This window comes from Enhydra lutris, unplaced genomic scaffold (genome assembly GCF_002288905.1).
Source record: "Enhydra lutris kenyoni isolate GAN:26980312 unplaced genomic scaffold, ASM228890v2 scaffoldscaffold3, whole genome shotgun sequence".
NCBI classification, from domain to species: domain Eukaryota; kingdom Metazoa; phylum Chordata; class Mammalia; order Carnivora; family Mustelidae; genus Enhydra; species Enhydra lutris.
Window position 1 is genome coordinate 62,904,009 of NW_019154087.1, and position 25,034 is coordinate 62,929,042.

General features: G+C 40.4%; 1 protein-coding gene across 1 annotated transcript in view; it reads right to left on the bottom strand.

Annotated features, from left to right (window-relative positions):
* Positions 1–25,034, bottom strand: part of LOC111156815 (family with sequence similarity 160 member A1) — a 155,284-nt gene that overhangs the window by 71,836 nt on the left and 58,414 nt on the right. Inside the window, exon 2 of the mRNA XM_022517902.1 lies at positions 7,525–7,756. Coding sequence (XP_022373610.1) covers positions 7,525–7,629 — 105 coding nt within the window. The 5' untranslated portion in view covers positions 7,630–7,756. The remainder of the gene's footprint in view (positions 1–7,524; positions 7,757–25,034) is intronic.

Below are 25,034 nucleotides of genomic sequence, written 5' to 3' on the forward strand. Positions count from 1 at the left end.
AATAATAGGTCTGAATTCCAATATTCACAAATTCTAAATAGGAAGCTCAAATGCTTTCAGAATGAAAGAGCCACATAATCACTCCTCCAGCTAACAAATGATTATTCTTTGTGGTAAACACGAGTGTTTATCTGTCAGCTTAGCTCTGACTCCATCTTAATATTGTTTTGTGTCTTACATACATGCACGTATTAAGAAATGACTACTTATGCTGCTTTAGTTAGAGCCTCATTATTTCAAGAAAGTCAAGTGAGTACAACCCATACTTTGAAATCCTTTGGAATGCTAATTTAAAGTGGCATCGTGGAAAAAACCAAGTTACTAAGCAACATTTTCCACCACACAGAAGAAGGGCAGGCTTTTACGATCTTAAGGCAAATTCCACTTAATGTACCAAATAACTACAACAAAGGTAAGTTCCATCCAGTCCTTAATCATTACTTAACAGCGATGTCTTTCAATCTGGCGTACTCCTTGCACACTGCCTGCCATGAGAGACATCTACTGAGTTGTTTCTTTTTATATTAAGATAACAGCCTAATAATATACATGTGCTTGTACAATTTGGTTCATTTCCACTCCAGTCCCAAACTCCAGAGGCATGTCTAAATCTGGGATAAATCGGGGAAAAGCAGGCGCTACAGGTACACACCATTCCTCCTTGGGACCAGAGGTGGTCTAGCATTACTGCAACAAAGAAACATAGTAGGAACATCAATCAATAAAATAACATAATAAACTACTCCTTAGATATGTTTTTTAAATTTATGTATTAGGGAAAGGATTTAAGAGTAATGATCTATGTAATAATGTTGGGTCCCCCAAAATTGGGTACCCCAATAATGGGTCCGTGATTAAAGGAGTGAGACTGATACAAAGCGAAGGTCAAGCAAAGTTTTATTTTGCGCCAAGCATCAGGAATCAGACCAACCGTCAAACAGAGCTGTCGGGGCCGCCCCTACAGAGAGGACGACCCCTCCCTGCTTTCCAGACTAACTTTTATAGAGCAAAGGCCATGTGGTTGGGCCTGGCCACACACAGGTGGCCCATGAGATTGTAACACATACAGGAAACTCTACAGTGATGCTAGGTGACCAGTTGAATTACAATTTACCCTAGTAGACATTTGAACCAGCCTATCACACCTTGGTTAGGATTGGCACCAAATGGCTCCCAAAGGGCGGAGGCCCATACTCCCTGGTAGCTAGGAGACAGTATGCGCCCCCCACTGATTGAATACCTCCACATGGCCTGACCCACCCTTGTACTTGGACTTTGTTACTTGGGACTGGTTTCCCCGACTTGCTTTTAAATAAGTTCGGGGGAGGGGGGGCAAGGTCAATTTAAGTTTTACAACAAAATGGCAGTTCTACCAGGGTGGGGCTGCTCTGGCTGAATAGGCCCTTACAATAATATTCCATTCCATGGCCAAAACAGACTTACACTGAGCATATAGAGGGTGAGTTGCTGACATTTCCACAGGTTCAACATTTCAAGGTCCAATCGGAGCACAAGTTAATGCCTCGACCCTCTAAAGAAACATAGCTTTTGTTCTGCTTTACTTCCTACTGTCAACTTTAGAGCTACTTGAAAAGCTGAGATATAATTTTTTTAAATATTAACAAACATCACCTAAGATATTAAGAAGATCGGATTCCCTAATAGTTCCCCATGTTTCGTCTCTCAAAGACTTTATTTAATTGCTGTCAGTTAATCTACGACAAGGCACAGACCAAAAGAACGAAGATGAACAGAATGAGAGAATCGGTTTCATGGAGGCAGACTGAAATGCACATTTCAAATCCACTATCAGTACCCTATACTTCTTTAATAGAATCAGGCTACTTGGAGCTGCATACAAGATACTGTACTTAAGGGCCACCTGAGTGGCTCAGTCATTAAGCATCTGCCTTTGGCTCAAGTCAAGATCCCAGGGTCCGGGGATCCTGCCCTACATCAGGATCCCTGCTCTGCAGGAAGCCTGCTTCTCCTTCTCCCCCACTTCCCCTGCTTGTGTTCCCTCTCTCACTTTCTCTCTGTCAAATAAATAAATAAAATCTTAAGGAAAAAAAAGATACTGTACTTAAAACACATTATCTATTTTTGCATTATTATGGGAAGACATTTAACTTAATTAACTAACCTCATTGTCTTTCCTATCCCCACCCCCATCAAGAAGAAAAAGGCTGCGAGACCCACTAGCTTTACTTTGTCTACCGCCATTACTCTATTTGAGCTCTGACATTTTCTTGGTTTAAAACTGTATAACCACTTACTTTTGAAGGCTGAGGATGGTGAGGAGAAGCTTTTGGCTACTGACCAACCAGAAGCACATAGAAATGTGCATTTCCACTTGTTTTGTTTTGTTTTGTTTAATATTTGTTTATTTTTATTTGACTTGAGCGTGGAGCTCAAGGAGGGGCTCAATTCCAGGACCCTGAGATCATGACCTGAGCCAAAATCAAGAGTCGGATGCTTAACTGACTGAGCCACCTGGTGTCCCCCAATTTATTTTATTTTTAACCCATCACCTCTGTTTTCCTGGCTCTAAGAATAGATACCACTAAGTATATAACCAATACTGATTCAATTCTTAAAAGGAGAAGACAGAGAATGAATAGCGCAAAATGCAAGAAGCTTCACAAAGTACAACTCTGCCATTGTGGAAAAAACTAGTGTGGGGGCAGGTTAACTTACATGGAAATATAGTTCAATAGTTTATTATCTGCTGGACCAATGCTTCTTACTTCTTGTTTGCTCTTCCATTCAGAAGAAGCAAAGAAGCAAAAGCAAGAGATAAAAACAGTAGTCTACTAGACTATAAACTGTTCTTAGAGACTACTAGAAAAATTAAATATCCATTCACTCCCCCAAATTGTTCATCATTAAATGTAAGTCCCAGAGCGCCTGGGTGGCTCAGTCCCTTAAGTGTCTGCCTTTGGCTCAGGTCATGATTCCACAGTCCTGGGATCGAGCCCCCCATGGAGCTCCCTGCCCAGCGGGGAGTCTGCTCCCCCTAACTGTGCTCTCTCTCTGTCAAATAAATAAATAAAATCTTTTTTTTTTAAATGCCAGTCCAAAGATCCTACTAGAAAACTACAGAATGTTTTAATATGAGTGCATGTTCAAAGGTGTTTTCTAAGTCACCTAGCTCTTCTAAAGTTGTACTTCATATTTCCTGTCTCTTGGTTCAACAATTTATTGAACATCTACAATAGACTTACAATATTCTTGGTGATTTATTGAACATCTACAATAGGCTTACGATATTCTTGACACTGGAGATGTAGGTAAGCTACAAATGGTCTCTGATCATGAGGAGCTCAAAATGAGATTGGGAAGAAGCTACTGTACATGTAATTTTAATAAAACGTGGTTGGTCTGACAGCGAAAAAACACTTGGGATGTTGTTGGAGCACAGAGTGGAAACATAGAAGAGAACACAGAAGGTTTCCTAGAAGAAATGATGTCCCAAATGAGTCCTTAAGAAAAAGAGGCATTTAGCCAGCGGGAGGGATATTATAGGCAGGAAGAGGAGGAAATGCCTAAGGCAGAGAAGCCTGAACTAGCGTGCCAGGCACTGCCTAGGAGTGGGGGTGGCTAGGAACTCCAAGTAACATTGCATTTCTGAAGACTAGATCAGAGACAAAGAGTAAAATCAAGACCCTATGTGACATCCTGGCCTGTAGGTGCCCAGAGGCCACTAAAGTGTCCAACTAGAAACAAGATACAGGCAGATTCGGATTTTCGATTCACTGTTCTGACAATTTTCCAGCGCAAGATGGCATCTCAGAAAGCGACAGGAAGCACAGGCCAGCAACCAGGCTGTAGGATTCCTGTAGCCTTGATTCTCTGGAGTCACTGTTAGGAACATAACTATTCCTGAATGTCCACTAGAGAACCCTTCTGGGGATGTCATGAGCTCCCTGAATCCAGGGAGCCCTTGGGAAACTCAAGTGCTTGACTAGTTCAAGGCCTCTACGCCTGCGAGCCTCTAGAATCCCAGACTGCCTTAGATGATGGAGGTTGCAGAACAAGCTGTCTCTGACAGACAGCAAGGTGTAGGTGGGCAAGCAGATATCCTCCTCCATCAAAGTTTGCTTTGTTAAGTCAAGATCTGGAACAGAAGCTACTAGTAAACAGCGGAACAGAACCTGTCAAATATATGTTAATTAAGCTGAATTTGTACTTAAGTATACTAACAAACAGAAGAACTCCGGATACCACAGACTTCTGTTGACTTCATTTTCCCTAATTTGCCATATTAAAAAAAAACAAAAACAAAAACAAAAAAACAAAAAGAAAAATAACACTGTGCTTGCCAGCTAACAGGACACTTCAGTAAATACGATGCAGTCACCCAGTTCTGACTAGGCCACATTTCTTGCCAGCCTTACAGGCTTCCTTAGGTTACCTCAGGAGAACCCAGGGGCTATCGTCCCACAAGTCACAGGATTTTCTGTCAGACTTTAGCTCATTCTTCCCCCAATCCTCTCAACCATTCTACATACGTCCCCAGCCTGAATGACTCCCAGCAAGTGCTAATGTATAAACCTCCAGATCAGTGAGTATCATTTATTCCTATCAACTGAAGGTCCCGGGCCTTACCCCACATGTAGCCCTGCCTCTCCACTTTGCCTTGTCTTCACCTTTCTATTTTTACCACCGGAAAAAGCCAACACTGAGCATTCCTTCCCAATACCTCTTCGCTAAAACGTTCTTTTCCTTTGTTACCAAAACCTTCCTTTCCTATAGTCAAGCTAGCCAAATCTCACTTCCTCCATTTCCCAAGCCATTTTCACAGATAATAGTCCCTTCCTTTGACTTAATTCCCATAATCACTATTATTCATTTTCTAATAATGTATCTGGCCTCGTCATCCAAATTAGCACATACATTCTTTAAAAGCCCAGACCAAGGCTGACACATCCCCCTGTCCCACTGGTGCAGCCTACAATGATGAACCCATAGCTGGGGCTAGTAAACCTCCATTTAACAATAATGGTGTTGACATGCACGTGCATTTCTTGAACCAGTATTTTTATTCATAAAGGTAACCAAAAGAGCCTTTCTTGGAAGCAGACAGAGACTTCGGGAAATTTGCAGATTTATTTAAAAGGAAAAACCAGGGGCACCTGGGTGGCTCATTGGTTGGGCCTCTGCCTTTAGCTCAGGTCATGATCTCAGGGTCCTGGGATCGAGCCCCGCATGGGGCTCTCTGCTCAGCGGGGAGCCTGCTTCCCCCCTCTCTCTCTGCCTGCCTCTCTGCCTACTTGTGATCTCTCTCTCTCTCTGTCAAATAAATAAATAAAATATTTAAAAATAAAAAAAAAATAAAAAAATAAAAGGAAAAACCAAGTCTAAAGAGGTAAGCAAGTTAAAGAAATGACTGAAAGAGGAATAAGACCAAGAGTGTCCCCACTTTATGAAAAGAAGTATTTAATAACTAGACACTATTCCCTCTGACAAAGTTATCCTTACCCTGAACTCAGTATTTTCCTGTACTCAACAAAGGGTGCCATGCTTCAGATCACCCAAAATGTTGGATGATGCTGAAGTCATTCATAATGGATATGGAAATGAGTAATCTGATTATGGAACCAATATTTACTCCTTCACCAGTGGGAAAGTGTATTTACACATTCTTGAAGTAAGACTCTCCAACACTCCAGCAGGTTTGGAGAAAGCTTGCCCAGGGTGGAATCTGACAGGGCAAATGATCCATCTGCATAAAATCAAGAGGTCGATGATATTTCCTGTCTTTGAAGACTGGTGCAGAATACTAAATGGATCACTCACAGATTCCCCATCAGGTATGCTTACAACAAAAGTATTTTTACACAAATAAATAAAATGGGCCCAGAGCCAAGAATGCGAATTAGAATGATGGACTTTTTCAGCCAAATGAAACGACTGAGGCTGAAAGTATTCTCAATATTAAACGTCTAGCTGCGTACTCCTACCAGTTAAAAAAAATGAGCACAAATAATTATTAGATACATTAATAAATGTACACATACTAATATGTGACTATATTACATACTTAATAAACCCTAAATAGAAATTTTCAAAAGATAAAGATAAAAACAGGCCTTCTAAAATACTCTTCCTATACCCAATGGACTAAAGGGCACATCCCTTAGGGTTCACAACCCCACTTTGGAACCAGCAAATTAAAAAACTTATAAAAGTACAAAGTCAAAGATAATTGCTCTAATTATCTGGAAAACTCCTGAATTACTTTCCTCCCTTTACTGAAGCAGATGTGTCCTTAAAATCCAGAGCAGACCCATTAAGATTCTAATAGCAAAATGTCAGAAAATGGGAAATGCATAAAAAGTCTTGGAAGCTTTACACTAGTGACAAGAAGCTACAAAGTGTAAGTGACCCAGAAGCAGAATTGATTTTGTTTTTGATCTAAACTGTGTCCCCCATAATTGCTGTGATTTGCAGGCTCAGTGCTTTAACCCCTCTGCTGTTTGCGGCCACAGGAAGGAACTGGGTAGTCATTAAAAAACTGTCACATAAATAGCCACTTACCAGCTCACCTAGGGAGTGTAATGTTAGACAAGTAGTAAAGAAGACCAATTTTATTTATTTTACTACTTGTAAACTCCCTGAGGAAAGTGGTGAGCTGATAAATTTTCTGAACATTGAACCTGTAATTATCTATACAAGCGGATCAGAGTTACAGAGAAGTCAAACTGAATAATCAAAAAAACTTTTATAATCAGCTTTGTAATAAATTCAGATACCGCCAGGCATCTTCTTTCCTTAAATTATGCAGGGACCACCAGCCGGAAAAGTGGTAGAGCACAAAGGTCAAATACATCAGCCAAGGGACCAAGATCCACTATGTACTTGCTTGGAAACTCACTATCTGTATAACCTCAAGAGAGTTAACTCCACCTCTCTAATCCTCCATTCCCTCATCTGTAAAATGAGGAAGCTGACACTAACGGCCTTATGGGTTTGTGGAGAAGAGTAAATGACATAAGGCTTTGAAGTACTCAGCACAGCACTTGGTAAATATTTAATAAATATGTATTTTAGCACTGTTACAGTGTAAGGACTAGGTGGAAATCACCAGGGAGGAGGGAAAGAGGGTCTAATCCTGGTCAAGTCTATTGCCAACATGATGTCCAAGCTCCTTTCAGGTCAACGACTGTTCTTCCAAAAATATCTGAGGAATATACATGTTCCCTAATTGCTTTTATGGAAACCATGGTTTTCAACTAGATCCCTACTGAAGAAAGGAAAGGGGCGGGGGGGGGAGGAAGGGAGGGAGGAAGGAAGGAAGGAAGGAAGGAAGGAAGGAATGGGAGGAGGGAAGGAGGAAGGATGGAAGGAAGAAAGGAAGAAAGAAAGAGAGAGAGTTGCTTTTCTTCCTACCTGCAAAGGTTTTGCTCTCTCTGTTTCTGGAAGCCCAGTCACCCATCACAGAGGTAGGAAAGCCCTGGTTCAACGGGACAGAGGACTCATGGGCTACCTAGACCAGCAGAGAAAGGGCGGCTAATACATTACCTGTGCCCAGTGGTTTTTAAATACAATCATGCATGTTTCTGGGTCTACTCCCTGCAGGCTCACGGCCTGCTGGAGTTTGTTTTCCGTCGTAACTGATGACATCATAAGCCTTCATAAATCAGTGCTTCTAAGTCATATTTAACTTTCAGGAAAATTTGGCAAGCAGTCACTAACTTTCAAGTATCACATAAGAAATGTAACTTCTTCACATTTCACTGTCATCTTCTGAAACCTGTAATGACAGTAACAAAAATGCATCTCGTTATGTTCATATATTAAATAGGACACTGGCCGTTAAATTTAAATCAGAACATAGACATTCTCAAAGTCTAACACAGAACAAAAATATCTACAAAATAGACATTTCTACCCATTCTTATTTACTCTTACCTTGCTACTAAAAATATTTTTTTAAAAATGCTACCAAAGCTACACACATAAATTAAACAATTATTGGGTTTATTTTCTTCACTACCACCAACCAAACCCTCTAGACAGTAAGTCTAATCGTTCAAATCTAGTTTCTATAACGAAGCAAGAAACTATGATACCAATGTCTGTGGAATTTAAAAACATCCAGAAACAGGAAAGCCATTAGTTAATAGTGACAGAAATAAATGCCATAATGCAACTTGGGGTAGTTCTAAAACAGCACCCAGACTCCTGGGTCCAATATGATTGAATTTTTTTTTTTTTTAAATCAATGGCTGTCATCATGGAATCGAAAGCATTCTCAGTCATTTCATAGCTACAAACCAAGTTAAGGTTTCTGGCTTTTCCAAAAAATAATAGAATTCCAAGTAACCTTGACAAATCAGAGATAGAAATGATCCATCAAAAAACAAGATAGTGCTTCCTCAGTGAGAGTACAAGGTAGCACACTTACAAATGGAAAATGAATTATGTGGATAAAATATGAAGAGAGTCCGACTACCAAAGAGCCAGGAGGGAGCAAAAAGATATTGGTCACAGAGCATACAGCAAATAGGATCCAGCTGCATGGAGCTAACTCACAGAGAGAAGCAGCAATATAGGCCCAGTATCTCCCCAGTTTGGTCAGCTCACAGAAAGGATGGGGTCTGGTTCAAAAAACTATTTTTTTGAGTGTACAGACTGGAGAGAGTTTGAGGTACATTGATCACATGATAATTATTAGTGCATTGGAAAACAAAATCCACGATAAAATTTCCAGACTTGTAGTACAAAAAAAAAACAAAACAAACAAACAAAAAAACCCCAGCAATTTTTCACCCGAGTAATATGAAGGGTATTATGAGGAGAATACCAGTCAACTGCTCCTCCTACAAACAATAAAATGTGAGAAAGGGGGTTGAAGGTGAGGATTTAGGTTAGATTTCTGGGTCAAGTTCTTTGTAGGGAGTGAAATTAAACACTAGAAAGTTGTTAAGGCATATTTTCTTGGGAATGGGAGGCTAACCATTCAACATTCATATCTTGAAAGAAATGGTAGAACATAAGAATAGAAAACTGGCTAGAATTGATCATTCTGAGGAAGGGAAACATTTTTTAGGGAGAATGAAAGAGGATTAATGTATGTAGAAAGAGGAAAGTCTCTTTGAAGAAGGCTCACACAAATCACATACCTGAGGAAAACAGCTAATGTGTATCTTCTATGACTATATATTATTATTATTCAAATTGGTGGATTCCCTGACATGTAATTCCTAATAATCCAAATTTATTGTTCTCAATAGGAGACTGTCCATTGCCAACAATGGCTCTTTGTCACTGAGAGGCATGTTTTACTGGGCCCATCGGTATTTTAAGACCCAGAAGTGGCCTCCCCACACACACAGGGTACGTGCTTCCCATCTCTGAGGTCCTGGCACCTCCCTAGGATCCTACAGCCAGCCCCTTCACCTCACACAGGCTGGTCTTTGAAGGTAACATTTCAGCAGGCAACCCTGTTTTAAGTGATAATAAATAAAACAAATTCTACTTCAACTCCCTCATTGTCTAAAACATAGTATTTCTGTGAAAATGCTTTTATTCAGAGGATACAATGATAATAATGAGGAAACTCAGAGTGTTTTGGTTTATCCCAGAGGTTCAAAAAGTACAAGACTCTTCAAGACTCATTCCAGCTCCAGGATTCTCAGATTCATCTTGAAACGTATGAGGGGAACATTCAACATGCCAACTGCTTCTAAATCAAAATTAGAAACGTGCTCTCTAAGGTCTGTGAAGCCCGTTCTCAAAGGGACTTTGCATGCAATCCTTGCAGAGAGCAAGACTTTATTACAGACAAGATAAATAACTTAGCTAAAATCACAAACTACCAGTTAGTTTTGATGGAAATGGAATGTCTCCTGATTCCCAGTCCAGGGTTCCTTCTAGAAATCTTTATTCTTTCTCCTGGCTATGATCCCTGGCCCTATTCCCTTAAGGAAGCTGTATCTTCTCTGAGAAAAGTGCATCTCACTTGAATGACGCTTTACCCGATCATACTCCTGAAACAGATGCCTGAAGAATATGGTAAGTCAAGCAAGCCACATTTAAGAAGGAAACACTATGCCAGAAGATTCTATAAATGAAAATACTTCCAAATATACCCAGAGACAAAAGCGCTGGATATTTCCACTCTCTTTCTCTCTTATTCCCCTGTTAGAGTATTCGAGCACTAGCATGTCTCCAGGGCAATATAAAACTACAAGAAAGAGAGGGCTCCATATTGATGAGAGACAACAGAAAGGCGCCTTTCCTCAAGCGCCAGAGTTTCTAATACATTTCTGCATTCGCCTGTTATCAGGCTTTACTTTCTTCCTTTTTGCATTTTTCCACTCCAAGCTTTTTATTTAACTCTCAGAGCACAGTTAAAGTCTCCGGTGAAGCACAGAGCAGGACAAAACTTAGCAAAAAGCCAGGAGCAAGTAGAAGAGGCTGCTGTCACCAGAACATGGGCTTGCATCATGAGTATGGCATTGATGGACATTTCCCCCTTCCTGCCCTCTGCTCTCTTCAGCCTATGGTACCTGGAGGTGGGGACTGCTCAGAGGAACACTCCTGCCACATACTCAGCCCATTCTTCCTGGAAATACCCACCACATGCACACCAACTTGAATTTCATGCCCGGGAAAGAGCTCTGTAAACCATTCGGAGGGATTTTGTTTTCTTCAAATGAACCGCCAATCCTGAAAAATACCCAAAGGACTCTGTCCAACAGTGGTTGCCTATGGTTTTGTGGTGTGGATGCTGAGGGGTTTTTTTTTTTTTTTGGCATGGCAGGGGGAGGAGCTATCAAAACACATGTATACACCGGCACAGATTTTATACCTCAAAGACAGAACTATTGAGTAGTCAAATTTATATATTTCATTAATAATATATACAAAAATATTTTCATCAGTAAGGAAAGAAAAATGTTATTAAATCATCATTGGAGATAGAGATAACTGACATAAGAATTATAGGTATTCTTATTTGCCTTTTTCAAGAAAGTACATTGTATCTTTTGACTATGAAAAAAAGCACATGCATATGCTTCCATATCACAGGGTTATAAAATATACTATAAAATCATAAAAGCTTAGATTCTAGTCATCTAGATTATACCCTTTCTACCATAAAAATTCCTTCAACCTCATTTCCAAATAGACAGACATCTTTACCTAATTTCAGCCTCCTTTGAAAACTACAATACTTAGGAAAGCTATAAATGTGTGAAAATCACATTTTTTCCCCTGAACTACAAATGACTATATTTTAATATACCCCTCTTTCACTAGCATACTGAAATTACAGTGTAAACATTTTGGCATTTAACAATATATGATCTCATACCATCTTTCTTTTATCCATTTAAATATAATATCCTCTAATAATGGATTATAAAAAGTTCTTTAAACTTTTAAAAGAAAAGACCATTTAAAAGAAATAATGGTCACCTTAAGGGGACACAGAGCCAAGGGAACATTTTTATTAAGGAAAAAGTGATATTTGCAGGCCTAATGGGAAGGAACCAATGAACACAGAGAATTTGAAGATAGACTGATTGATTATTGTTGGGTTTTGGTTTTGTTTTGTTTTTTTTTTTGTTTGTTTTTTTTTTGTTTTTTTTTAAGGATTTTAGTAGAGCAATTAGAGCAGAGGAAAGGCAAGGTCAGTAACACAGCATGAGAAGCCTAGAGATGAAAAAGAAGCCATGTGGAGTCTTTTGGAGTCTTTCCATAGCGAGTTGCCAGATGAGAAGTAATCTCTTGAACCTGATGAAAAGACATGGCAGGCTCCCTTCCCATTTCTCCTTCTTCCCTCCTCATATTTCTCTAGTTGGTTTGTAGAAATGGTTCGAGAGATTAGGTGGATTTAAAGTGGAGAACAAAGGGTGAGGGCTAAGAGCTTTTAGCTCAGTTGTCCAAGTGTGGAAGTCAGTAAACGTCAAGTGGCCTCTTGGGGACTTGAGCTCTGAACTGGGACACGGCCCCAGGACTACCCAGCAGTGAGACCTTGAGTGGAAAACAGGGATCTTGATTTGGAACCTCTTAGGTGGGTTAGGACTACATGTTTATCTCTCAGGTCTCCCCCAGCTCAAAAGTCATGATTTTATGTACTTTATTCCAAGTGATATACTAAGTGGGGAGAGGTAAGAAGATAAGCTTTGAAGAAGGATAATGGCCACTGTACAAAAGTTCTTTGTAAGAATTCCAGTTATAAATGGATTCGATCTGTATTCTTTTTAACAATTAAAGCATATTTCACTTAAAGAACCCAAAGCACAGGAATCAACCATCTCAAATATAATTCAGTTTGTTTGTTTTTTGCCAGTAGAAGAACTCATTGTTTTAGAATGCATTTTCGAATGCCCTGAATCGGCCGCTACCAAATACATAAAAAGTTGATTACTGTAAATGTGCTTATCATGTAAAATTCCATCTGGGGTGAAGACTCTTCAAATATTGGGAACACCTAAAGAGAGAGGAAATTTCTGCCCTCAATTACAAGTAATAGCAATGGGGAGAGGGGGATTCAGTGTGGGTCAAACTACCTCAGACAACCTCTGCTTAGAGCCTAATAAAATCCTATTAAATCTAAATCCTCCCTGTGCTGTAATCCTCTGGCCCAGTTTCCTTTTCTCTCTCGCTGTCATATCACATAGCAATTCTGGACTGTGAAAAATAAAGCAAGCATCCAACAGCCCCTGACTTTCCCGGACCTTGTCCTAGGGCTCCCTCAACCTGCCATAGTTTTTGACTCTGGCTCATTCGTCGAAGACCTTCCATTATTCAGTAAAGCAGAATCTCATTTTGTCCTGCCAAGTTGTAGGTCACCAGCTAACACAGAGTGCACACAAAGAAAATTCTCCCCATACATACATTCCAAATAGTTTCAGGTTTTGATAAATGCATATTTTAAAACAGTAACAAGACAGCAGAAAACTGTCAATAATTCCTTGAAATAGTTCCATCATGTTTTACATTTTAATTTCACAAGAACCAGCTGCCGACTAGGTCATACCCAAGTCATACCCAGATGACTGATAAGCAGAAAAAAATGGAGAAGAAAAATCAAAGTTAATATTCATATTCATACCTAGTATTTGTTTTGGGACTTAATTTTTAAGGTTATTTAAGAAACTAAACCATCATTGGTAAGGATTTGGAATGTAAAAATTACAGCTTTTGAAAATTATACCAAGTGTTGAGACATCAGCTCACTGATGACTGAACAGAGAAGTTTCTTGCACACATGGAGTGATTTGTTGAAACACGAAAACTGGACCACTCTCAGGGAGTCTCCCCAACAACCCAATTAATCACTACAACCTTGGTAGTATGCCCCACCCTTTCACACCACTATATTGTTGAAAGCTATCAAGGAACAGCTCAGTCAAAATTTCTCACACAAAGCCCTAAAACTTAACTAAAGTAAATGCAGTCCCAAGATGATCCAACCACTTCTCTGGGGTAATAGTCTAAAGTAGAGATTTTACATGCTCTGAATCTAAGAACCTTCTCATACTAATGAAGTTCTTCTCAAGAAATATTCCTGGAAAAAAAAAATTTTTTTTAAGTTTTTGACCAACATCCCTCAGTCATTTTCTGTGGAAAAGTAAGTACTTGGGGAAGTTGTGCTGTTGAGTCTGTACTCGTCTTTATAGCTGTAGTAATCAGAATGAGTTCCCTCCCAGTAGTTTTTCAAATGCTTTCAGTGAAATTTTTCAGATATGAAACCTGTAGCATAACGAAAGTGAGGTGATGACTGCCTTTTGAAATAACAACAAGAAAAGCTTCCTTTGCCAAAATGTCCTGCACCTGTCTGTGCATGGCATAAGATACGCAAAATGCAATGAGGGAAGTGCCAATAACATTCCCTATACATCCACAGATCTCATAAATGGTTGGCATCCTTCTATGGAGAGAGGGGCGGTAGTCTTCAGCCAATTTTTAAAAGGGTGAATGAATTGCCCCCCCCCTTCAAAAAAAGGTTAAAAGTCACTTTGAAGATGCATTCATGGTAAAACCATGAAGAGTCCCAAAGCAAAGGCTAACAACCGGTTCCAATACTAAAGGTATTGGAAGAGAGCTGTGGAACTTTTGTGACTTGAATTGTAAATAAAGGTTCTGTCTCAAAACCATGGGGGTTGTTCTAGCCGTATGAATAACCAGGTTCTTGAATAATAATCAGTTCAGGTCTTGGTGCCTGAACTTCAAATTTCATGGCTGGCTGGGTACTTCCGCTCCTACCCAAAACACCGCGAGGTGAGGTACAAGCTCAATCAGAGGTATAAAATGATCAGCATTTATTATAATGTTAGCAAAGGCTCAGAATCAACAACCTGCTTGTCTCCTAGAACATAATCTTGTGCTGATTAGGACAAAGCACTCTTCTTCACCAGTCTACGCAATGGGCCACAGAGTTGTACTACACACGTGACAGAAATGGTGAAAGCCATGGGTTCTTGAGCTAGTCGAGACTGGTATCTTGCCTTCAAGTCAGTAGAATAATACCAGCACTTAAGTGATAACCTAAGACTATAAAGTTCTAATTTCACATTTATTTTTTATGAACAGAAAAATAATGTAACACTTCCTTACATGTAAATATAATAATCCCTCTAACAAATGGTACCAGTGTTGTATGAAGATTTAAAAGACTGCATTTTCTCATCCATTAGTAGGTAAAGGATTTTAGAAGTACATAATAAAAACCTACTGGCTTAAAGTAGTTTACTGCTTACACATTTATTATTGCCACAATCAGTTCATCATCAAGAGAAGATGTCATACTGATAAAAATAAAAAGTGAGCTCTTCTAGAAGCCCTTAAAAATTTCAGGAAGAAGAAATTTTTAACTTGAAATCTCTCCCCTCTGAGCAACTACTACACGCGCCTCAGGAATATACAATCACAGTCCGTATTTACAGGTAAAAAGAAGTGACTTATGAGAAGTAAAAATGAGTGCCCCTCCTACACCTCAGGTGAGAGCATAAACTGGGTTTCTACTGACAGAGAACTATTTGGCAACAGTCTTCAAAATTAAATTGGGTCAGGAAAACTACTTCTATGCATTTATCCTAGGAAGACACGTTCACCTTGCAGAATGGCAGAATGACCGACAGTAAGAGTTGACACGTATTGAGCAATTCTCTGTGTCGGGACTATTTGAAATACCTCACACCATTAAATCTTCTCAACAATCCTGTGAACTCTACTTCCTTCTTTCACAAATAAGGAAACTGAGTCACAGAAAGGTAATGAAGGTCTAATCAGGGTCATATAGATATCCTGAGATCTGCCTGACCCAGACACAATCCTTTTAACCACTAACACCTCTCTAACTACAGTGATGTCCTTTGGTGTAGAGGGTAAACAAGTGGAAAGATCTTCAGTATCTACCAGCCATGGCTTGGTTATATAAGTTAGGCACTTCTATATAATGGAATCCTAGGTCACAATTAAAAAAAAAAAAATAGAAGGCAGCTCTGAATGTACTGACATCAAAAGGCTGTTGGAATATGGACAGAACATCAAGTACCATATGCCACCATTTGTACAAGAAAGAAAAGGAATGTGTTACTCTGTATGCCTGTAAGTGCACAGACCATCTGTGAAAGTCCCCAAGAAGGTATGTAAGGTGCCTTAGCCTGCCTCAGTGGAGTGGCATGGGGTAGCCGGGGACAGGGTAGGCAGGAAGACTTCGTTTCATTGTTTACCTTTCTCTGCTTTTTGAATTTGGTACCATGTTCATGTTCTACTTAGCAAAAACATTTTTTCATTTGAAATACAAGCCAATGGGGGCACCTGGGTGGCTCAGTGGGTTAAAGCCTCTGCCTTCAGCTCAGGTCGTGATCCCAGGGTCCTGGGATCGAGTCCCACATCGGGCTCTCTGCTCAGCAGGGAACTTGCCTCCCTTCTTCTCTCTCTGCCTGCCTCTATGCCTACTTGTGATTGCTGTCTGCCAAGTAAACTAATAAAATATTTTAAAATAAATAAAAATAAAATATAAGCCAATGAACATCCCAAACCAAAGGAAAGTACCCAAGTCCAGCTTAATATAGCAGTTATAGTGCGCCAAAAGTCTCTTCTTCATCTCGTTAGGAAGGGAAAGGTGCCCTGCAATAATTACAGCCCAATGGGTATGAGTAAGGATAGAAGAGTATCCTAACATAATATGCCACTTGAATCAATTTTAAGGACCACAGAATGTTTGAAAACATTCAAGAGAAAACACACAAGGGGAAAACAACTACATCTACACTTAAGAACTGTTAACTTCCAATGGAATAAATATGGACGAAAATGACATGTTAAGAAAACGGAAAGAATTCAGAAGAGTGGTAGTCTTATTCTTGAGGACTGCTTTTCTAATGTTTAATATTATCATGAAATAATACTTATTGGGTTACATTTCTGTAGTTTACCTTTCCTTATGGGGGTCATAGTGCTGGGAATATGAAAAGTTAATGCTCTGCCAAAACTTCTGTCAGTCTAGATCACTGTTTCTCCAAATGTAGTTGGAGGAATTCTGGGCTCTCCACGGGTCTCAGTCATTTTTCTAGGATCTCTTTTGAAGAAAAAACAAAAGCCATCTAAGTAAATATAGCTCACTGTGACAATCTCTCATATTTAGAGAAGCTCTTGGCACTGCGGTTTACGGAAGCTATAGAGAGCATGAGAGGGGAGAAGGTCAGAGGGAGAAGCAGACTCCCTGTGGAGCTGGGAGCCTGATGCGGGACTCGATCCTGCGACTCTGGGATCATGACCTGAGGCAAAGGCAGTGGGTTAACCAACTGAGCCACCCAGGCGCCCCATCGTCTGTCTTTTTTTTAATAGGATTTTTTTTTCTACCTGTACAAACCTCAATCTTTCAAACTTGTATTTGCCATGAAAACCAAAGATCATGATGCACCTACAAATGAATTTCTTCAACTTTCTCTGAAAAATACCACCCTGGTGAGCACCAGCTCCCACTACCCTGCAGCCTCCCTTTTACCACCAGCGTCATCCTGTGGAAGTCCGGTAGGGAACTTGGTAAGAGACTGCTTACTCCTGAACAGAGCCGCGCTTTACCTCAAGGTGAGGTACACTCTGAGTCCATGCCTCCCTGAGCAGAGAGAGGCACGAGCGCGCGCACACAAGTCTAGCTCCGCACACAGACGTAAATACTAATCATTAGTGGCTGCCTCTTCAGAGACACTACAGTAGAAGAGCCATATGTAATTTGCAATTAACAAAGGGTAATGGAGGCTCTAATTTGTGCTTGGGGGGTCCAGAAATTAGGCTGTGATGCCTTTTCAGGAATTTAAGTAGAAGCTGAAGCCACTTGCAGGAAGCAGTCCCTCTGTTGCGCCAGGAAGGCTTACTGACTGGATGGCTGCCAGCCCCCTGAGCAGACCTGCGGAGAGGCTGTCCTCATGGGGAGGAAGGCATTAATTTATCTATAAGCCTCCAGAAGCAACTGGGTAGATCATGAGTCTCCCAGATTCTGCTTCAGTTCATCTACACTTGCCTCGAGAGAGACTGGCACAGACTGGGATGGTTTCAGGCTACCGGTACTTCTTTAATTAAAACTCTTCTCCACTAAATTAACATGTGTGTATCAGTGTCTTTTGTATGGGAGGGAAAGAAAGAGAAAGCAAAAGCGAGGGAAGAAAAATCAAAGATGGTGTTTTAAATTCGGTTTTGCTGGAGACACATTTTGCAATGGGCACCATTTCTCCCTAGAGTTAGTGCTTCAGGTAGAAAACAATGAGCAAAAAGAGTAGACAAGGGTCCCTACTTTCCCTTCAAAGCATCCAGCACTTTAGAGCTAATTAAGTTCTAAAATCAAAGGAGCTGTGAAGAGAATATGGAAGCAAAGGCATTCCTCTTTTTGGAAGAATAATTTTATATAATATTACCATATATATATATGCATAATAATTCACTTCCATTCTAAATCCTGCAGGATTACCAAAAATTGATGATCTGACTCAGTACCATTGGAATGGAACTGCAACTTACCTGTTGCAAAATGAGGTTCTAACGTCAATGCACAAGGCAAGACACGCAAATACTCACAATTACTACCATACCCCTCAGCGAAGCCCTTGTTGGAAATCAACAAACTTTTTCTCATGAAGCTGGAGAAATACCTGAGTATCCCAACAAAGCAGTAGGCACTTGGGGACAGGCTGTACCCAAAAAAAAGTGCATCTTCAAATGCAAGAAGGACTCTCACCACATGGAGACATTCACACGATGACAGGGAGGTAGAAAGTAAGGCCAGGCAAGAAAAGAGCAGAACATCTACAATTCCCTTAGAGCAAATTCAAAATATCTGAAACTTTTCAATCATTGTTTTCTTTCTTTCTGATTTTTCTTTTTTTTTCTTTTTCTTTTTTTTTTTTTGTCAAGTACGTCCACAGTGGATGAAGTTACTGCACAACACAGAGTAATTCCCCTGGAGGAGCTCCACAAACATTAATTACACAGCAAATCTGCACTAATTCTGAGTAAATTATATTTCCTGCTTTCACGGAAAAGGAACATAGGTAAACCATGCAGGAGACAACGCAAGTAAAATTAAAGACAGATTTTTTTCATCAGTCAACATGGCTCTGTTTCTATAATATTTTACATTTATGCCCACAAAAATAGCATAGAAACATTGCCAACTACCAGTTCAGTAATAAACACCATCCTCTGGAGAAAGATCTCCCCAAAGGGGAGAAGGATGATGACAGAATGCAAACCCAACAAACGTCAGTATTTGGATTTCAGGTAGGCCCGATCGTGCTAATGTTAGTATTTATCTGATGAATCAATAGTGAAATTAGTCACAATAACTTCGGGCTCTGCCACACAAATTGCTCATTTCTAAGCTCTTTCTGTGGGAAATCTAAGAGAATTTTGAGTTTCAAGTCTGACCATATTTAGTTCTGAGGGCTTCTAGAAACATACTTATTATAATTAAGGTACATTTAAAATATAAGTATTTACCTTATCACCAGAAAATCTCACGTTTATACTGAAAGAATAAAACGATTCTCCCCAAAAAGCTGCCACAACCTTTTTCCATTGTGTACTGAGAATTTAAGTATTGAAGTACGAAAAAGGTAAAGGCTGCTATAACGCCAGAATTAAGTATTTTATATGATTATATCACAATAACATCTTTAGTCTACCATAATCAGTATTCTATATTTGTTGCCTGCACAAAACTATAATTACTCGTTGATTTGATCGAAATTACTAGGTGACTTGGGCAATTCAGTCTGCCAGCCAGCCTTCAGGGTAATTAGTCAAATCAACAGTATATCAAAATGACTAATATGTTTCTGAATCATAGATTAGACTATCGGCAACATCATGGCAAAGCTCAGACTCAATTCCAAAACCTCAGTTCATCTTGTTTTAACTCCATGGACTATTCTCCTCAAAATTTAATTTACTCTGTACACAAGTTGAGAGTTTTTCCTCCCCTTTAAGGGAAAAAGGAAAGTGACAATAAAAGTCAAAGTACAAGATTCAATAAAATCAGATACTCTTGTTTCAAAAAACAAGGGGAGGTGGAGAGTTGTTTCTTTATTGTGTATAGGGGGTATAGCTAAGGAAAAAGAAACAAAAATGGATTCCTACCAATCAAACCACCTCTCAGTGCTTCAAATTCCATTAAAGGCCACAATTCTGTTGATTTGATGCCAGATGCCTCTAAAATGTTCTTACCCAAGAAAAGTGTGTTTTTGAAAGAACAAGGAAAGCAATACATTTAAAGGCTGGAGAAAATTTTCTTCCATTTACTTGGGTCAGTGAAACATCCATCAAACAGAGACACAAACACCTTACAGAATAAAAGATCAGAGGAGTTACACTAGTAGAAGATCTAAGAGCCAGTGCCTCTGGGGGAATCAAACAAGTAACTGTCTGAACAGATCCCCCTGTGATTTCTCTCCTAAATCTGGCTTATGTGACTGGGGGAGTAAAACCACAAAGCAGAACATGCTAGCCAAAAAAAATGTGATTAAAAAATCATTAATTCTACTCTCTCTCTGGAGAATCTTTTCAAAGTCATTAAAGAGAATAACTATATAATGAAAATTTTTTAAATTCAAAAATGTTCAAATTATCTACACACGAACTATCACCACGCATATGAAATGAGCATATGCTCAGCATAACAGCATAACCAGTATAAATAATGGTAGATATATTGGCTACATTGTTGCAAAAGTGCCAAAATGACCTAAATGCATTTAACAGAAGCTCTCAGATCTAATTCCACCTGCTTGGGCAAAAAACAAAACAAAACAAAAACCACTCTGTCCACCCCTGTCACATGTAAAGTTCCAAGAACAAGCTATCACTAAAAGTTGAGGGGGATAGAATTCAAAGCAAATATATAACATGTCCAGTAAAATTTAGCAAAAAATTTCCAGCAACCCAGGGCTCCTGGGTGACTCAGTTGGTTAAGTGCCTGCCTTCGGCTCTGGTCATGATCTTGGGGACCTGGGATGGAACCCATGTTGGGCTCCCCACTCAGCAGACAGTTCGTTTCCCCTCTCTCTCCCCTCCCCCAACCCACTTGTCCTCTCTCTCTCTTTCTCCCTCTCAAATGAATAAATAAAATCTTTCAAAAAAAAAAAATTCTAGCATCCCAAAACCTCTGCTTGCCAGGATCAAAAACATTATGCTGTATGCCTACTAAGTCCCTGCCTTCAACCTGTCCTATCACTCTCTTTCTTCTCTAAACCTCTTCATTCCAGCTCCCCACGGCAACATAGTTTCTGCTTTGTGTTACAGCTGTTGCAGACCCAGACTCTGGTCTTCTTGAGGGTAGGGATCACATCTTCTTGTATTCATGGGTGATTCAAGAAGCACTTATCCAACTGCCCAAGATGTGTGGAGAATGTAAGATCCAGTCTGAGGGGCGCCTGGGTGGCTCAGTGGGTTAAGCTTCCCCCTTCAGCTCAGGTCATGATCTCTGGGTCTGGGATTGAGCCCACCTCGGGTTCTCTGCTAAGCAGGGAGCTTGCTTCCCACCCACCCCACTCCCTACCTGCTTCTCTGCCTACTTGTTATCTCTCTCTCTCTCTCTCTCTCTCTCTCTCTCTGTGTCAAATAAATAAATACAATCTTTGAAGGGGGAAGAAAAAAAAAAAAAAGATCCAGTTTGAGACCCTGGGGGAATAAGCAGCTCACAGTAGGGAGAGGTTTGCCTGGGCAAGGAATAGTCAGAGCTGGTGAAATGAGCTGCCATACATGGGGCATTCACTCTGCAGAGCAGCATATGAAACTGTCTTTTTCATTCTCAGGACCATCCAATGAAGTAGGGCCTGTCATACCCATTTTATAGTTAAAGGAACTGAAGCTTACAGAAAAGTGAATGTTTACATAAAGCAGAGGCAGAAAGACGAGGAGGACTAGATGACAGAGAAGAGGAGTCCATCACAGCCATGGTCAGGAAAAGGGAGTCAGAGTGGCTTCACCAAAAAGGGTTCTTTCACTGATACTATGTTTGTATAAAGAATGTATCTGAGAGTGACACAAGGCAGCAATTCACCTAAGCAAATGAGAAGTCTGTGATAAAAACAGGATGTGATTCCCAGCATTCTGGCTCCTAATGAAATATCTCCCTTCGTTATTTATTTGACCGTGATGTCAAGAGAACAGTGTCATGGAATTTGTACGGACCACAAATCCAACTCTTAGAGAGATTAAAAGTTTGGTAATAAATAAAACAACTGCTTGAAGAAGCTATAGTCACTAGTCAACCAGTCATTGCTACTGCCACACCATATCACTCAAACAGTCTAGAGAACTTGGGGTGTCAGCCACTAGAAAAGCTATTCTATTTTCCTGCTTACACAAGGACTAGCTACGCAAATGAAATCCAACTGGTTTGTGATTCCAATGCATGTTAGAAAGATGAACAAAACTGATTATCCTACCAATAAAAAAAAAACAAAAACAAAAACAAAACAAAACCAGGGAACATTAGCTATGTAATATATCCCAATTCATCACTTCAGTTCTAAAAGAGGGGATATATCAAAAGATGCGTTACCCAAAATGCTGATTCAAAACATGTTTGTGTTTGCTTTTCATATGGCATATACTGATCAAATTGAGGAACGGCTCATAAATTCAATTGCAGATCTACCGCAATTTTTTGTATATAATTTAAATTAGCAAATCATGATGTAACTCCATGTGTTTTGTACATCTGTTTATGAATTATAAAACCATGCAGTATTTTAAATAAAAATTCAGGTCATTAATCCTTACATTAAATCCCCTCTTCAGATCAGCTTCTGCAATCTGGCTTCTGGTTACACAAAATTTCTATAGACCATGCTCATCTCCATGCAGCATGCTTCCAGACTTTTCTTTAGATAATCACAATACAAAGCACATGCCTGTGTGAGCAATTTAAAAATCCGTGCCTTAGCCAGAGTTGGAATTTAATACTAGAATAAATCACACAATGAATTAGGTAAATTCTATACCAAAGATATTCTATATCAAAAATATTCTTTTTATGGACTTCTACATCAAACTGTTTTAACACACACACACAGGGATGGCTGAATTAGTTAACAAACTTCATCTTATACAACTACCCATTTACCTTTAAACCATAATCATCGAGCAAAGATTATCTGATAACCTTGTCTCTACCTTCTGCTCTCCTTCTACTGCATTTCAAGAGTGAACAGCCAGGTACAAGGTGCTGTAACATCCTCCCAGGCCCTCAAGGACTGAGAGATTTATTCTCCCAGCTGCTAGGAGTGTTCCGGGCTATCAGCCTTCTCTAGAAATTGCCCCCTGCTGAAGACAGCCACTATGCCCAGGATGACTCCTCCTCTTTGAAGGCAGCCACATCAGTGCCTAGACTAAGGGAGGGTGCAACCCCTCACCCCAGCTCACAAAAGCTCCTGGGTCCCCTGTAGGGTCCACCCAGGCCTTTGTTGAGACTGGATGGCAGTCCATCATTGCTCTCTCTGCCCAGTCCTGTTTCCTCTTCTCCCCACAGTAGACTCAAAGAGCACCCCCTAACCAACTCCTACGTGCAACATGTCCATCTCAGAGTCCACACTCCAGGACCACCAGCAACACTCACCACCACTATCAGCCAACCATGAGAAACGACGGACATATCCGCAGCTATCAGAGACACTTAGAAAGAAAGAAAATCCTATTTCTTTAACCAACAAAAATTCTTTAAAATGTTCAAGACTTCACACAGAAAGACCATAACCTTTGCTAGGCAAACTAATAAAAACGATACCAGGCTGCTTCAGTGAGTTCAGTCAATATTTCCCAATATTCAGTCTCTTATAGTTCTAAATGACTCCAAACCAATCTTAAGAATTAACATAAAAAAGGGGCCTTTACTCTATGTGCTGACGTTACCATTTAAAAAATACATACCCCGGGGCGCCTGGGTGGCTCAGTGGGTTAAGCCTCTGCCTTCAGCTCAGGTCGTGATCTCAGGGTCCAGGGATCAAGCCCAGTATCAGGCTCTCTGCTCAGCAGGGAGCCTGCTTCCCCCTCTGCCTCTCTGCCTACTTGTAATTTCTGTCAAATAAATAAATAAATTCTTTAAAAAAAAAATACATACCCCTTAGGTTAGACTGGTAGGTAACTGAGTTCATTTAAAATAAATAAATACCAACAACCTGGAGAAAAAGACAAATAAATTGAACCCAACTACTAACTTCTTCTTTCAAAAATACGTACTTTTCAAAGATGTTTTTGTTTGTTTGGGTTACAGAACAGATAATAAGAGAGGCGAGAGGAGGAAGGAGATTCTCCCCTCTAATAAACACTCATCTCTCCTTTCAAAAAAAAAAAAATGCCATTTTCACACTATGTGCAAAGGATGTGTGGGCTCTGGACTACATTTTGTTTCAGGGAACTGTTCTGGGGACACTACCTGATCTAGGATATATCCCTCTGATAATTCCAAAGCAGCCATCACGAAGGTACAGCACGAAGAACGTTGGACAAGCGGTCAGAATTTCTGAGTCCTGATCCTGGCACTGACAATGACCACAAATGTGACCTCAGGAGGTCAAGACAATAGCCTGTGACGTCTAGTGCTAGCGTCTCATAGATCAGCAATTAAGGACATTGACTGGTTTAGTCAGGGAGACCCGGGTTCAAGTCCAACTCCCATCACTCACTGGCCACTCACTTAGGCAGGACATTAAAGCTCAATGGGCCTAATGCCTCACGTGTAAAATAGAGATGACCATAATGACGTCTACATCACAGAGCTGCTAGGGAGAGGAAATGCAGCACTGCAAGTAAGTGCTCGGCCGCGTCTCTCCCACCGCAAGCACTAATATAAATGAGCTATTTTTCAGCCTGTTCCTGCCAGAACCCAAGAGCTTTGGGGAGAATTGGTGCACAGGCATTTAAAAAATAACGAATATTAAAAGTCTCTAAGGTGTCGATTCATTGCTTTTATCAGATTTATATTCGAGATTTCCAAAGAAGATTTTGTTGGCAGGGGGCGGGGGGAAGTGTCTAAGAAAGTTCAAAGAACGTCGATGAGCTGATCTTGGAGCTTTAGCCTCAGCCTTTCTGTGAGTCTGTGGCCTGTTCCAAAGGGCGTCTTTTCTCTTCGAGCTGCCATTTACACGTGAAATAGGGAAGTACGTCCTGGTTCAGAGAGACCTTCTCTGTAGCACACAGCGGCAGGTGCTCCTGCCACTTCTTACACGACGCAGGATGCAGCTGATGGCCTGCATTCATTCGTTCATGACAACCCTTCAGGGAACAAAACAAGGCCAGGCAGTGGCACCATGGCACAGAAGCATGTCACAATTATTTTCTCCCGGGTTCTGGGTAGAAATAATCCATTCCAATCAAAACTTCCAATCTAGAGAAAGAATGACTACATAGTCTTCCAACTAAGGTAACAAGTGGTGAGGCAGGAGTCGTTGGAGCTGCCGGATCCGATGCGGGGGGGGGGGGGGGGGGGGGGGGGAAAGGTCCGGGCAGTGTAGGAGGGGGGGGGGGGGCGTGCCGGCTGCCCCGAAACCGGGCCGGCCGACGAAAACGTA